A 14007-nucleotide genomic window follows, 5' to 3' on the forward strand; every position below is an offset into this window, starting at 1 on the left:
TCTTCCTAAATTATTATATTTATTTCAAACATTACCAATAGAAATTAACCAGAAACAGTTTAATGAATGGGATAAAATTTTGTCAAGATACATATGGCAAGGAAAAAGGCCCCGAATTAGATTTAAAACCCTACAACTTAACAAAGGAAAAGGGGGTGGGGCTTACCTTCTCTTAGGGAATATTATTGGGCAGCACAATTAAGGCCTATGATATGCTGATGTAATCCTTCATATGACGCTCAATGGAAAGTTATTGAGGAGAGTCTGACCTCCATCCCCATACAAGCTATTATAGCAGACAGAAGCTTGCAAAATTCAATAAAAACTATTGAAAATCCATGGATCAAGTTGACTTTTAAAATTTGGGAAACAGTAATAAAAGAATATAAACTATAAGAGGATATAGCAGTTCTTAAGTGGTGTGCATATGACACACATTTTGCTCCAAATAAATTGGACACCAGATTCAAAGATTGGACATATAAAGGATTAACAGCTTTATGTATGGTAATGGAGGAAGGCAGACTAATTAGTTTTTGCTTTTGCATTAGATTTTGACTTTGTTAACTACTAGAAGACTAGAGGAAAAATTAGTTACATTAATGGAAACAAAAACACACTCCCTATATTTATTTATTTATTTTTCTTTCCTTTTTCTTTTTCCTTATGTATTTTTTATTTATGTTGTTTGTTGTTTCCTGTTTTGCTTCTTTTTCTTTTCTTCTTCTTCTTTCATTCTTATTGTATGGATATTTTAGTTGTTTAAATATAGAAAAAAAGAAAAAAATATATGTACTGAAAGATAGCTGAAGTTGATGGTATTGTATAGTGATTCTAAAATGTCAATAAAAAAAAAAAAGCTGGAATCCAATGAGTCCGAGTCTTCTGCTGATTCAGCATCACATTCATCTTTGCTCCTTGTTCTGCATCCCCACCATGGACTTCATTCCTTTCCAAGCCAGCCTTGAGTGTCCTTTATTCAGCTCATCCTCTGCTTTACTTTTACACCTGATTTTAGCTGCTTTTCTTCTCTCCCTCATAACAAGACAGCTTCTTCTGCCTGAGAACATGTTGGAGTGATTTACTAATCCAGGGCTGATTTTTGGGGAAAATAGTTTTCGTTTTCAAAGTAATCTCCATTTTTCCCAGAATGAAATGTAAGTAGAAATCGATGATCTAAGTGTGAACATGAGCCTTTAAAAAGGCTCTACTGAGGCTGCTGCCAGTGGTCAAAGCCTCCAACAAAGCTCTGTAAGTACATATGTGATCATAGCTTTAGCTTTTAAATGTTTATTCTAGTTAACACAGATCAGGTGGAACAACTCAAATAAAATATCAAAAATATTAAGTGGTCATCGGTACTCAGTTTGTTCAATACTGAATACAATGGAGCACAAATTGTCCACGTTTCTGAAATATTTCTGGGTGTAACTGTCACCAAAGTGCAATTTAGACCTGGCCTGTGGTTGTTATCTAAGTGATAATCATCAATTCTACTAAAACAAATACAAAATAAAGAAATTTGACACATTCTGTTGATATCAAAAGCACACTGAACAATTCAGTGTTGTTTTACTGCTGTTCTCTCTTCACTTCTTCTCCTCTGATTCTCTCCACATGTTGCTCTGCATCAGTGCTCAGTTTCCTGACAAAACAAGATGAAATATTGCTAAATATAATAGTATCTCCTTACACTTCAACATAAGTGTTTTATTTTTGTAATTGTTTATCTGTTATTTTTCAGACTGAGTCACTGTGACCTGTCAGAGAGAAGCTGTGAAGCTCTGGCCTCAGGTCTCAGCTCTCAGACCTCTAATCTGAGACAGCTGGACCTGAGTAACAGTAACCTGAAGGATTCAGGCGTGAAGCTTCTGTCTGAAGGACTGAAGAGTCCACACTGTACACTGGAAACTCTCAGGTGAGATCAAGCATTTTTCTTTCATCAACTGACAGAATTAGCAGATTAATAATAAGGCAGTCCTCTAATAAGAGGAGAAGTGGAGGTGTTTTGAAGGGCAACGTACTCTTATGTTAACAAGACAGGAAGTAGTTCCTGGGAACTGCTTCCTTTGTTATTGTCTCAGTAGAAACATGATGGTGAAACAGTGATGAGTTTGCAGAGGTGAATCCACAGCACACAACACAACAATGCTGTTGCGAGCTGAAAGCAGACTTCTCACAGATTCTGGGGCTGCAGGTTTCATCACTGTCCAACCAAAATTCACTGAACCAGCAGTAAATGAACGTCCAAAACGACGCTTCATGTTTAAAAAACAGATGATCAGGGGGATTTGTGTTTACATCTTTTTGTGTGATCTGTTCACCTGCTGTTTCAGCTGTTTGGTGGTTGTTGAGATGGTTTTGTGAACTTTTAGCTGAGATTCTGACGTTTCTGTAGATACCACACATGTCTAATTACTTTGTACAGCATGAATGGCCATAACGAGGTTTTTAACAGTAAGAAAAGTTGTAAAACTTCAGAAAATATAGTTAAAAGTCCAAAACCTTCTACGTCTGGTGGCTTGTGGTAAGGAGCAGATCAAACGAGTAAAGAATTACGTTATAATTATAAATGGCTTCAACAGCACATTCAGGTCTGTGAGACTCATTCAGACACTGAGCCGTGGCTCTGTGCTACATGCACATATTTCTGCATCTCTGCCATTCAGACACACTTTATATATAGTTTATTTTATGTAGTATTCAATACTGAACTGTACATTTAGTCTTTTTAAAGGCAGCAAGTTTTATTCAGTGTTTTCATAAAAGCCTTATTTTTATCCATTTACTGCTATTAGGAAGAACACGTGAGGTTTAAGACCTGGACCAGTTTGAAACCTTTTGTCCTCCACAGTGGAAAATGGGTGGAAATAAAAATGGGTCTCACTTTAGCCAGCTCCTAATTTTATCAGTTCTGCTCTCAGCGTCTCCTGTATATCTCCTGTATAAATGTTGCACTCAGCTTTGTGGTCTCCAATATCACTGAAATGCAGCCAGATGCTGCTCATTTTGCCTTTTCACTCTTTCCTGACACGCTTGCATTTCAGTACAGCTCCCATTTCTCTGTGTACTGGTCTCTACCACTACCCTTGCTGTCTATGGGACATTTCCGTCCTCTTTCACATAATGGTATGATCCCAGTCTGTCTCTGAAAGTGTTTGGCCATATGGTTTGCTCATCAGAATAAAATCTCAGCCGTGCTCACATTGATTATCAGCAAGCCTGAAAATTCATCAATATTTGACATATGAAATTATCTCAAGGGCTGGATTTGGCCCACGGGCCATATGTTTGACACCCCTGGTTTACACAGTTTGGTATTCAATGTACAAGTGAGCTAGCTCTCAGCTAACTAGCAGACAAGCTAACTGCTGGGACTGCGTCTTTCTAACAAGAGCGTCAGACACTCAGACTGGTTTCCTTTGTGGATGATGATGTGTTCTCACACTGATCCTTCATGCTGATGCTGCCATCCACCCACTGCTCCTGGATTCCTCATCATCATCTCCATCAGCCCTCACAATACTCCACCTTCTTCAGCTTCATGTTCAGCAGCCTGGATGGACAGTAATTCTTTCCATGGGTTATGGTGGGACATTGAGAGCTGAAGTCAAACAGCAGTGAGAATGAAAGACTGATTCATTTCTATTTAGTCTTGTGCTGTGCAGCTTTGTTCAGAGCATTAAGGCCCAGCAAAGATCACTGAGGTCATAGAGTCCTGATGAAACCTGTGTGCTTATAGAAACTGAGACCAGATGGACCAGAATAGAAGGACATTAAAATGAAGTGTCAGCTACACAAAGGCAAAGCTATTCAGTTGTTGCTGTGAGTTATTTAAATGGAGGATGGAGTCAGACTTTAAGCTGCTGGACTCAGTCACTATATCCTGTTGTCCTCATAGAACCTGGACACACAGACTCACCTGTGACACAGTGACACACAGTGTGGGCTACACACACATTAGAAAGTGGATCAGTCACACTTGTGCAATCATTTGTTGTGCTGGGAAACCATGAACACTTTGAATCACATTAATGGCTTTGTTACAGCAACATTCAATCATGAGTTCAAAAGTAGTGCATTGTGTACTTATTTTAATAGTACTGCAGTATGAGAAGTGCAACATTCAGTGTGCAGAAACAGATCAGGTGCTTTCTAACAGCAGTGTTCCCTTTAACACAGCAGCAGTTCAAATATTTCTGTCAGTCTGAGCTGAAACATGAATCTAATCAAATATCAAATCAAAGTTCTTTGCCTCTGCCAGGACGTTAACATTTGATCTAGTTTTTTACAAAGTTCCCTCAGCGTCCAGAGCCACCAACATACCTTTGATCAACAGCAAGTGAACATTTATAAATGTGTGTTTGCAGAACAGGAAGCAGCAGAACTATTGTTCTGTTATCAGGCAGCAGCACAAACGCTCATCAGCTCATTTACTGTGCAGGACTTTGAGTGTGTGAAGTGTGTGTTTGTGCTGGATTTCCTTTGGAGAATCTCAGTCAGAAACCAGACAAAGAAAAACTCTTTCAACAGTCCAGGTTGAGTTGACAACATGAACTGCATTTATCTTCCTCTGACTGACATGTTCTTCCTCCTCTGCACCGAGCCAGCTGCTAAGACTCACAAGCTCATTGACATTTTCTGATGATAAAGAAACTCTCTTCTTCTGCACAATATGAGCAGCAACAGAGAAGAAGCTTTCACAGGTACAGATGTTGCAGCTGTGGCCAAGTACATGTGCTGCATGTTGGAGCAGCACTCTAATGGACAGGCCTCTGTACTGATGGTGGGCTCTGCTCTGTATCCACCACACTGTTCTCAGCTGAGTCTTCCTCCTGTTCACAATCACACTCTGATCAAGCATGTTCACGTTGTAACGCCGTGGCTTTCGTAGTCTCTCCTTTTTCTACAGCTCATGTGTTCTTCTTGTGATGCTGCGTCTTGAGGCTCATACATGCCGTCATTTGTTGATCCTAAGAACGTTCCTCAGACCGACTTCTTCAACAACAGATAACTTTAGTTGTATCAACACTGCCTCCTGGAACAGTTTAAAATGAACATGTCAAAGATCTGTACCTGTCTCCATGTTTCTGTCCCCGCCCCTTTCTTTCTGTCCTGGGTCATGTGAGCGCTGCAGTAGTATTAGGCCCACCCTCAATGCTCCCATTGGCTGAGACGCATAATGACGCCCATTTCAAGCCAGCACTGATCAACATCCCTCCTGTGACCCATGGCTTTTATATTCAGAGCCAGTGAGCACTTTCACAATAATCATGATTTTAAAAACTGTGATTAAAATAATTGCTGACGTTAATCAGTTAATGAGTTAACGAGATAATAACAGGTTAAGTTGCCCTAATAATTAGACTTTGGTGACAAACTGATGTGATCTCCATGTTTCCTTTGTTGGACTGTGGGCGAGTGTCAGAACTGAATGTACTGAGTAACATGTAGAGTTTAAACATGTGTCAGTTCCAGTTTTAGAGCTCTAAAGTGCAGCTATCATGTTAGGAATATGTTAGGAATAGACAGGAACACTGAGCACACTGAGGTCAGATCTTTATTTTACCACTCGCTGCATTCTTGATGTTCATGAATTCAGCAGCTTCATGATTGTCTGCAGCATTAATCTCATATTTCCATTAAAGTGTTGAATTTGACTGTTTGATGTTCTTTATGATCTCTGGCACCAGTTCATCTGTAGGCTGAGCTCAGTCCATCCAGTTAGTGAAATGATGTTTAAAGGTCTCCTTGTTCTGTGAGCGTGCACAGATCCTGAAGCAGAAAGCCTGGGTTACAGAGAAATGATCATCACTGTGATGATGCTCATCATCTCTGACTGGGATTTGAGGTTTTGTCAAAGCAGCAAAGAAAGCGTGGCTATGTTGGACTGGGTGTGGCAGCAGCTCCCAGTTTGAGTTCAGGAGACAGACACCCTCTCTACTTTGAAGATCAGCTTCAAACTTTCCTTTTTGATAAAACTTATAGTTCGAGCTGGATCAGGTGACCCTGAACCATCCCTTAGTTATGCTGCTATAGGCTCAGGCTGTTGGTGGACTTCCCATGATGCTCTGCTTTCTTCTCCCCACTTTTCACTCCTGATGCTTTTATATGTCACTACTGCATGTCCTTAACTTTTGTCTCTCTGTTTTGTTCTTGTCTCTCTGAGCTCATCTCTTCTCTTTCCCCTCACCCTGCAACCAGTCATGGTAGATGCTCCTCCTGGAGCCTGTTTTCACTGGGAGGATCTTTGTGTCAAAGGGAGTTCTTCTTCCCACCATCACCAAGTGCTGCTCACAGTGGAGGCGGTCACCTTACACTGTTAAACAGCTTCAGATGACTGTTGTTGTCTGTTGGGTATTGTCACTTATAAATAAAGTTACAATGGATGGATGTAAATGGATAGATGTTATTGTGACAAAGAGAAAACAACTGTTGACAGATTGATTGTTGTTTTGTGTGTCTGCAGTCTGTCAGGATGTCTGATCACAGAGGAAGGTTGTACTTCTCTGGCCTTAGCTCTGAGCTCCAACCCCTCCCATCTGAGAGAGCTGGACCTGAGCTACAATCATCCAGGTCCCTCAGGAATGAAGCTGCTCTCGGCTGGACTGAAGGATCCAGGCTGGAGACTGGACACTCTCAGGTATGGAGAGAAAATCTGATAGAGGAGGAAGAGCTGGAAACATTTCCTGTGTCTTTCACTCACTTCCTGTTTGTTTCCTGCAGATGACACAGGAACAATCACACATGCAGGAATATTTTCAGGGACAGACACACTAGTCTAGCTGGATAGTTCATGGATATTTATGTAGGGGTCTCCAAGGAGTCTGTTTGCAGGAACATTTAGGTCACAGGTGTACCTGATATAGATACCAGTGTACCTAATAAAGTGTCAGCTAACATTTGGAAATGGAAGCTTAAATAATGACAAACTGTACATTCACAGCTGAATTCACAATAAATTTGTTCTCAAGTGCACATTTTTCTGTTATTGTTCTCAAACAACAGAATGAGAATGAAATATTGATTCTAACAGGGCCCATAAACAGCATTAGCTTAGCAGCATTAGCTTATCAGAGTTTCTATCATGGTCACAGAAATCTTTAGCAGAGAAAAGTGGCCTACTTAGCAATAACTGCTCAAGTTGTATAAAGAAAGGGAAAACAGTATTAGCATTAGCTGCTAATGGCAGCTTACTTAGCATAAACTCTTCACATCTTTATAATGCAAGGGAAAGGAGTCACTCATGGAAGCCTATTTAGCATTAACGTCTCACATCATTATAAAACAAGAGAAAAGGGTATTAGCATAAGCTACTAATGCTTATTCACCTCAAATTAGCTTTAGCTGCTAATGGTAGCCTACTTAGCATTAACTCCTCACTAATATAATGCTAATTCATATCAAATTAGCATTAGCTGCTCATATTGTTATAAGGAAAGAGAAAACAATATTAGCATTAGCTACTAATAGTTATTCAGCCCTAATTAGAATAAGCCTCTAAAAGCAGCCTACTTAGCATTAACTCCTCACATCGTTGTTACCCAACGGGAAAGAGTATTAGCTACTATCATTTTTAATAAGTAAGAGAAAACAGTGTTAGCATTATTGAATAATGCTAATTCACACTAAATTAGAATTACCTATTCACAAGAGCGTACTTAGAATTAGCTGCTCACATTGTTAAAAAGTAAGGGAAAACAGTATTAGTATTAGCACATAATGCTAATTCACGTCAAAGTAGCATTAGTTAATAATGGCAGCCTACTTAGCATTAACTGCTCACTAATATAATGCTAATTCACATCAAATTAGCATTAGCTGCTCACATTGTTAAAAGGGAAAACAATAATAGCATTAGCTGCTAATAATTATTCACCTAATTAGAGTTAGCCCCTAATGGCAGCCTAGTTAGCATTAACTCCTGACATCGTTATAATGCAGGGGAAAAGGGTTACCATTATCGGATAATGCTAATTTACATCAAATTAACAATAGTTAATAATGGTAGACTTCGTATCACTAGCTGCTGTCATTCTTACAAAGCAAAGGAAAACAATATGAGCATTAGCTGCTAATGCTTTTTCATCTAAAATTAGCATTAGCAGCTAATGGCAGCCTACTTAGCATTAACTCCTCACTAATATAATGCTAATTCACGTCAAATTAGCATTAGCTGCTAGCATCAGCCTACCTAGCACTAGCTGTTCACATTGTTAAAAGGGAAGAGAAAACGATATTAGCATTAGCTACTAATAATTATTCACCCCTAATTAGAATTAGCCGCTAATGGCAGTATACTTAGCATTAACTCCTCACATTGTTATAATGTAAGGGAAAAGAATTAGCATTATCTAATAATGTTGACCTTGGCCCACTGGAAAAGTTCAGAACTAAAGATTTAGGAGTGTTTCTCGATAGCTCTTTCTCATTTGAGAAACAAATAAATTCTGTTATTAAAACCAGCTGTAAGGTTTATATTGTTGATTGTCATTTATGCTTAGAAATATTTACTCATATATGCTTAGAGTTGTATAATTGATTGCATAATGATAGAGGATTGATCCTTAGTAGTGTGTAAAGACTCTCTGTGCCTTCCAGAATGCTCTGGCATGCACACACCACTTGGGGCCATGAGAGAGGTCGTACCCTCTCTTACTGATTTATGGTGTAGGACAGAGGTCTCAAACTCAATTTAGCTGGGGGCCGCTGCAGGCAGAGTCTGGGTGAGGCTGGGCCACATTAGGTTTTCCACAAGAAAGACATGGTTAAAAAATACCAATCTTCTCAAATCTCTTTATTTTTATTTTTTAACACAAAATATGAAAAATAAATAAACAAATTAAGAATTAATAAGAAAATAAATCAATCTGTAATACATAAATAAAATAATAATAAGATATTTTTAGTCAGTGAACTTGTGTGTATCTTTCAGTCTTCTATATCTGCTGTATTTAGATTGAAATGTCTGTATTAACAGTTCTATAACCTTCTTCTTCAGTGAAGTCGAGCACATCCCCATATTCTGACTCCATTTCCTCTAAAAAAGCTCAGAACCTTCGGTGCTTTAAGCCCCTGGATCTGATTTGGTTGATGCATTTCACAACAATAGACATCACATTGTCAAACTTCAGGCATTTGCTGCAAAGGACCTGCTGATGGATGATGCAGTGCAGAGCAATGGCCTCCTCCACGCCTTCCTCTTCAAGTTTGTTTTGTGCCACCAGTCCATGTTTCCTCCCTGTCATTGATGGCGCTCCATCTGTTGTTATTCCAACAAACCTCTTCCATGGCAAACCAACATTCTCAATGGCATCACACAGCTTGTAAATATCTGCTGAGCGGTGGTCTGGCCATGCATTGGAATTACTGTGAGCAGCTCCTCCATCACTTCAAAACTGTCATCAACACCACGGACATACATTGGGAGCTGGGCAGTGTCGGTGATGTCTGTGGTCTCATCAAGAGCGACTGAGTATACACTGAAACATTTGGCTTTCTCACACAGTTGGTCATAAATGTCACTTGACAGGTCAGAAATGCGATCTGCTGCGGTGTTGGCAGAAAGGCTGATGTTGCTAAACTGACCTTTCTTTCCCAGACAGACTATATTTGCAGCCTGCAATATGCACTTTTAGACAAATGCACCTTCTGTGAATGGCTTCCCTGCTTTAGCAATCATCTCACTAACCACGTGGCTCCGACTGCTGCATTATTCTCTTTGGTTGCTTTCTTGGAGAAATCTTGCTGCCTCAGTAGATCTGTTTTAAGACTGGCAACCCGGTTCGCTCTCTCGTCTCCCTGGTATTTTGCATCCAGCTCAGCATGTCTAGTTGTGTAATGACGTTTCAAATTGTATTCCTTGTGCAGCGCAACTTTCTCTGTGCAAATAAGACAGGTCGGGGTGCCCCTGTGCTCAACAAAGAAATATTGCATTTCCCACTTTTCCTGAAATTGTCGGTGCTCATCACCAACCTTTCTCTTCACCGCAGGCTTTGAAAAAGACATGTTTGGGGCTATGTGACATTTATAATTCTACTTGGTGTCACTGTCGCATTGAAGTTTCAATCAAGCGTTTAGCCGACGGACGGGGAACGTCTCAACGCGTAGAGAACGTCATTTCTGCTTCTTTTTCTTGCAACCGTAGCACGGCGATCGGCAGATAAAAAGCCGGTAGCAGTCTCCTTTGTTTTTACGCTCGATGTTCATGTCTTTCATGACGACACGAACACCGTGGCGTTTGCAGATGGTAGAAAGTGCAGGGATAGCGAGCGCAAAAAAGGCGACTGCTCACGGCGCCGGGCTGTTGTTACAGGAGAAAGAAGCAGAAATGACACCGTGACATATAACAAATAACACTGCTGCATTATTCTCTTTGGTTGCTTTCTTGGAGAAATCTTGCTGCACACACACACACACACACACACACACACACAGACACACACACACACACAGACACACACACACACACACTATGCACAGACTGGTACTCTTTGTTCATACCTGTGTAAGACGTCATAATGAACTTGTGCATATTCATGTAAGCTCAATAAAGAGCAGTGTTACGAGGGAGCAGACGAGAGCGACTGAGGTCAAGTGAAGGAACGGCGCTGTCACAGTTCTCTCCCTCATCAATTGTCTGGTTCCAGCGGTGGGTCTGTGCTAGACGACCCATCACCAGCTTTTTCCACTGGTTACCAGTACGTGGTAGAATCCACTTCCAGATCTGGTTGTCTTTAAATCTGTGAATGGATTGGCTCCATCTTATCTCTCTTTAACAAAAGAATCCAAGTGGAGCCCTCAGGTCTGCAGATAAGCAGCTTCTGACCAGAACTAGACGTAAAAACAGAGGTGAGCTTTATCGATGGCTGCAGCCAAACTCTGGAACAGTCGCCCTTCACATCAGGTCGTCACCAACACTGGACATTTTTAAAAGCCGGTTGGAAACACATTTGTACTCTGTAGCTTTCAATCCTGACCAGTCTTTATAGTCATTACTGTGTATGTTTCCTATTTTCTCTCTACTCTGTGCAGCACTTTGGCTCAAGCTGTTTTTAAATGTGCTGATAAATAAATGTAGATTTCTTTGAATAAAACAGTGGAGCCGAGCTTTGAGCTCAGTGTGTAACAGTGTGTGTGTGAGAGCCATGTAATGTCCATGTGTGCATGCTGACTGTGCTGCTCTGACCCCCCTCCTCCTTTCAGGGTGGAGCCTGCTGGAGTCCGATGGTTGAGACCAGGTCTGAGGAAGTGTAAGTGTGTTTTTAATGGGATTCATGAAAACAAAGCAGCACACATTCAACCATCTTCATCATGTCAGGAGTCATCATCAAAGTGTCAATCAATGAACAGATGATGGATCAATAACTGCAGCTGGATTGTGTTTGTTCTCTCCATCAGATTCCTGTCAACTCACAATCGACACAAACACAGTGAACACAAGGCTCCAACTGTCTGACAACAACAGGAAGGTGACACATGTGAAGAAGGTTCAGTCATATCCTGATCATCCAGACAGATTTGATGTTTATCAGCTGCTGTGTAGAAATGGTCTGACTGGTCGCTGTTACTGGGAGGTCGAGTGGAGAGGAGGCGTTTATATATCAGTGAGTTACAGAAGCATCAGAAGGAAAGGAGGCAGTGATGACTGTTTGTTTGGAGGAAATGATCAGTCCTGGAGTCTGAGCTGCTCTGATGATGGTCCTGATTCTTTCTGGCACAATAACAGCTACACATCCATCTCCTCCTCCTCTGTCTCTAACAGAGCAGCAGTGTATGTGGACTGTCCTGCTGGCACTCTGTCCTTCTACAGAGTCTCCTCTGACACTCTGATCCACCTCCACACCTTCAACACCACATTCACTCAAACTCTTTATCCTGGGTTTTATGTCTGGTCTCCTGGTTCCTCAGTGTCCCTGTGCTGAGTGGAGTGTAAAGAGTGTCTCCTGTTACAGAAACACTCTGACTGTTGAACAGATAGTTCAGTCTGTACATGTCTGTCTCTTTCACTCACAAACACGTTTTCAGATTCATGGATTCAATCAGTTGATGTTTGAAACTCTTCTAAATGATTCCTTGTAAACTTCTTCAGTCACAAACAAACAGGAAGTGATGTCACATGTGTTCCTGTCCACACAGCAGAATGAGTCTATTGCTGACAGTGATGTACAAACAGAGTGAGCATTTCTGAGGCCCAAAATAAACTGAGTAGTTCACTGAATGAACAATGGACTGTGAGCTCAGTTCCTTCATCATTAGTATGGATTATATATGTATATGTATTATATTAGTATCATATATATCAGGTGCTGCTGCTTTCAGTCATTGTGCAAATGTGCTGTTTGTAAGCTTGTAAAGCTGCAGTCAGCTGAGACTGAAGAAGTCACCTGATCAGTGAGCAAACGTTTCTGAAAACGTCCAGATGAACAGAATCAACCTTTTGGGATCAGCCAGCAATGCAGCATCATTGTTGTTCAGCTTCAGAGGTTTGCAGGAATGAACTGATGACCAGAAACAGCTGCAAAGTCCAAGAAAATACCAGCTGGAGTTCAGCTGCATTTGAAGAAGTCAAAGAAAAGTAAGGATGGCAAAGGGCGACGTTTTCTTCCAAAGAGCTGCAAACATGGTCGACGCCTCATTAGAAGAATCATCTGGACATTTGTGAGGAACTCTAACCAAGAAAGCAACGTCACACAGATCCAACAGACAGTTTCCATGACTGCAAGTGTTGAGTGGAAAAATGCTACATTGCATTATTGCATCCTCTCACCACAGGAGGCGCTGTTGGCACCACTGATTGCTGATCAGCTGTTCTCTGATGATCTGATTGATACTGTGAATAACGGGACTCACTGAACTCTGTGACACAGTGAAGATTACAGAGTTGAACTTCAACATCTGACTGACGTCACACAGACAGAAGGATGAACCAGTGAGGCACAGAACACAGTTACTGGAGATACTGGATCAGCTCCATGTGAACCTCTGATGGAGAAGCTGCTGAGCCAGAGAAACATCAGGACATGACAGCAGCTGCACTTATCTAACAACATGTAGCAGAGCTGATCTATGTTAGAGGATCTATCACAGCAGCTGAAGCCAAAGTCCATCACTGGATACCAGCTGAGCCTGTGCTGAGTGTAGTGTTACAGGAAAAGGGCAGAAACACTGGTAGCTCCCAGTGATGCTGACTGGGGCACAGAGCTGAATGATGCAGCATCAGGACACTGTTTCAGTCTGACTGACAGAGAAACCTGTAGCTGTATCTACATGTGAGGCAGAGGCCACACAAGCAGCTTTCTATGTTTCACAGTGACTGAGATCTTCAGTGGGGGTGGACATGCTCCTGTACAGACCTCTGAGGAGAACCAAGGTGCAGTCAAAGAGTCCAGTCTGTCCTCACAGATGTGAACATGTGCTTTCATCAGGTCTGCTGTCAGCTAGCAGGCTCACATCAGAATCACTGTTCCTGAAAAACACAGTCTGTGTGACATCATCAGTCAGCTGATGGTCCCAGATCTGAATGGTTTCTGTCTCTACTGAGGAAGTCAGAGAATATCACTGAGGTGTGGATCAGGTCTGAGTGAGCTGTGGAGGGACAGCTTTAAACAGTCCACAGGTCTCATGTCCTGCTCAGTCTGGTAGCAGATACCTCGTATTGTTCCAGATGTGCTGACATCAGCAGCAGCACAGCTGTGTGATACCATGAATCTCAGTTATTGATCCAACACACAGTAAATACAAAGATCAGGATTTCTGAGAGTAATCATTATGAGTCTGAACACATGATCACTGAATGTTAGTCTCCACAATAATAAGCTAACACAAGCAAACACAGCTTTCAGCTCTTATTTTGAAACTGGCTTATTTAGAGAGCTGTGATGTGAGCGTGCCTGGCTCTGAGGCACTTGGGTCAGCCTCTGTTGTTTAGAAGTGTTACAGACTGTGAATGACACAGACCTGTCAGTTTCCATGTTTGTCTGTAACACAGCTCAGGGCTCCATGCTG

General features: G+C 41.3%; 1 protein-coding gene across 1 annotated transcript in view; it reads left to right on the top strand.

Annotated features, from left to right (window-relative positions):
- Positions 1 to 13099, top strand: part of LOC146679739 (protein NLRC3-like) — a 30998-nt gene extending 17899 nt beyond the window's left edge. The window contains exons 4-6 of the mRNA XM_085450425.1: positions 6470 to 6643; positions 11206 to 11252; positions 11401 to 13099. Coding sequence (XP_085306551.1) covers positions 6470 to 6643; positions 11206 to 11252; positions 11401 to 11924 — 745 coding nt within the window. The 3' untranslated portion in view covers positions 11925 to 13099. The remainder of the gene's footprint in view (positions 1 to 6469; positions 6644 to 11205; positions 11253 to 11400) is intronic.
- Positions 13100 to 14007: the final 908 nt, after the last annotated feature.

Source organism: Copadichromis virginalis, unplaced genomic scaffold, assembly GCF_057382275.1.
Source record: "Copadichromis virginalis isolate Kocher_CV1m ecotype Utaka unplaced genomic scaffold, C_Virginalis_male_GT1.1 unmapped_scaffold_1, whole genome shotgun sequence".
In the NCBI taxonomy this organism is placed as follows: domain Eukaryota; kingdom Metazoa; phylum Chordata; class Actinopteri; order Cichliformes; family Cichlidae; genus Copadichromis; species Copadichromis virginalis.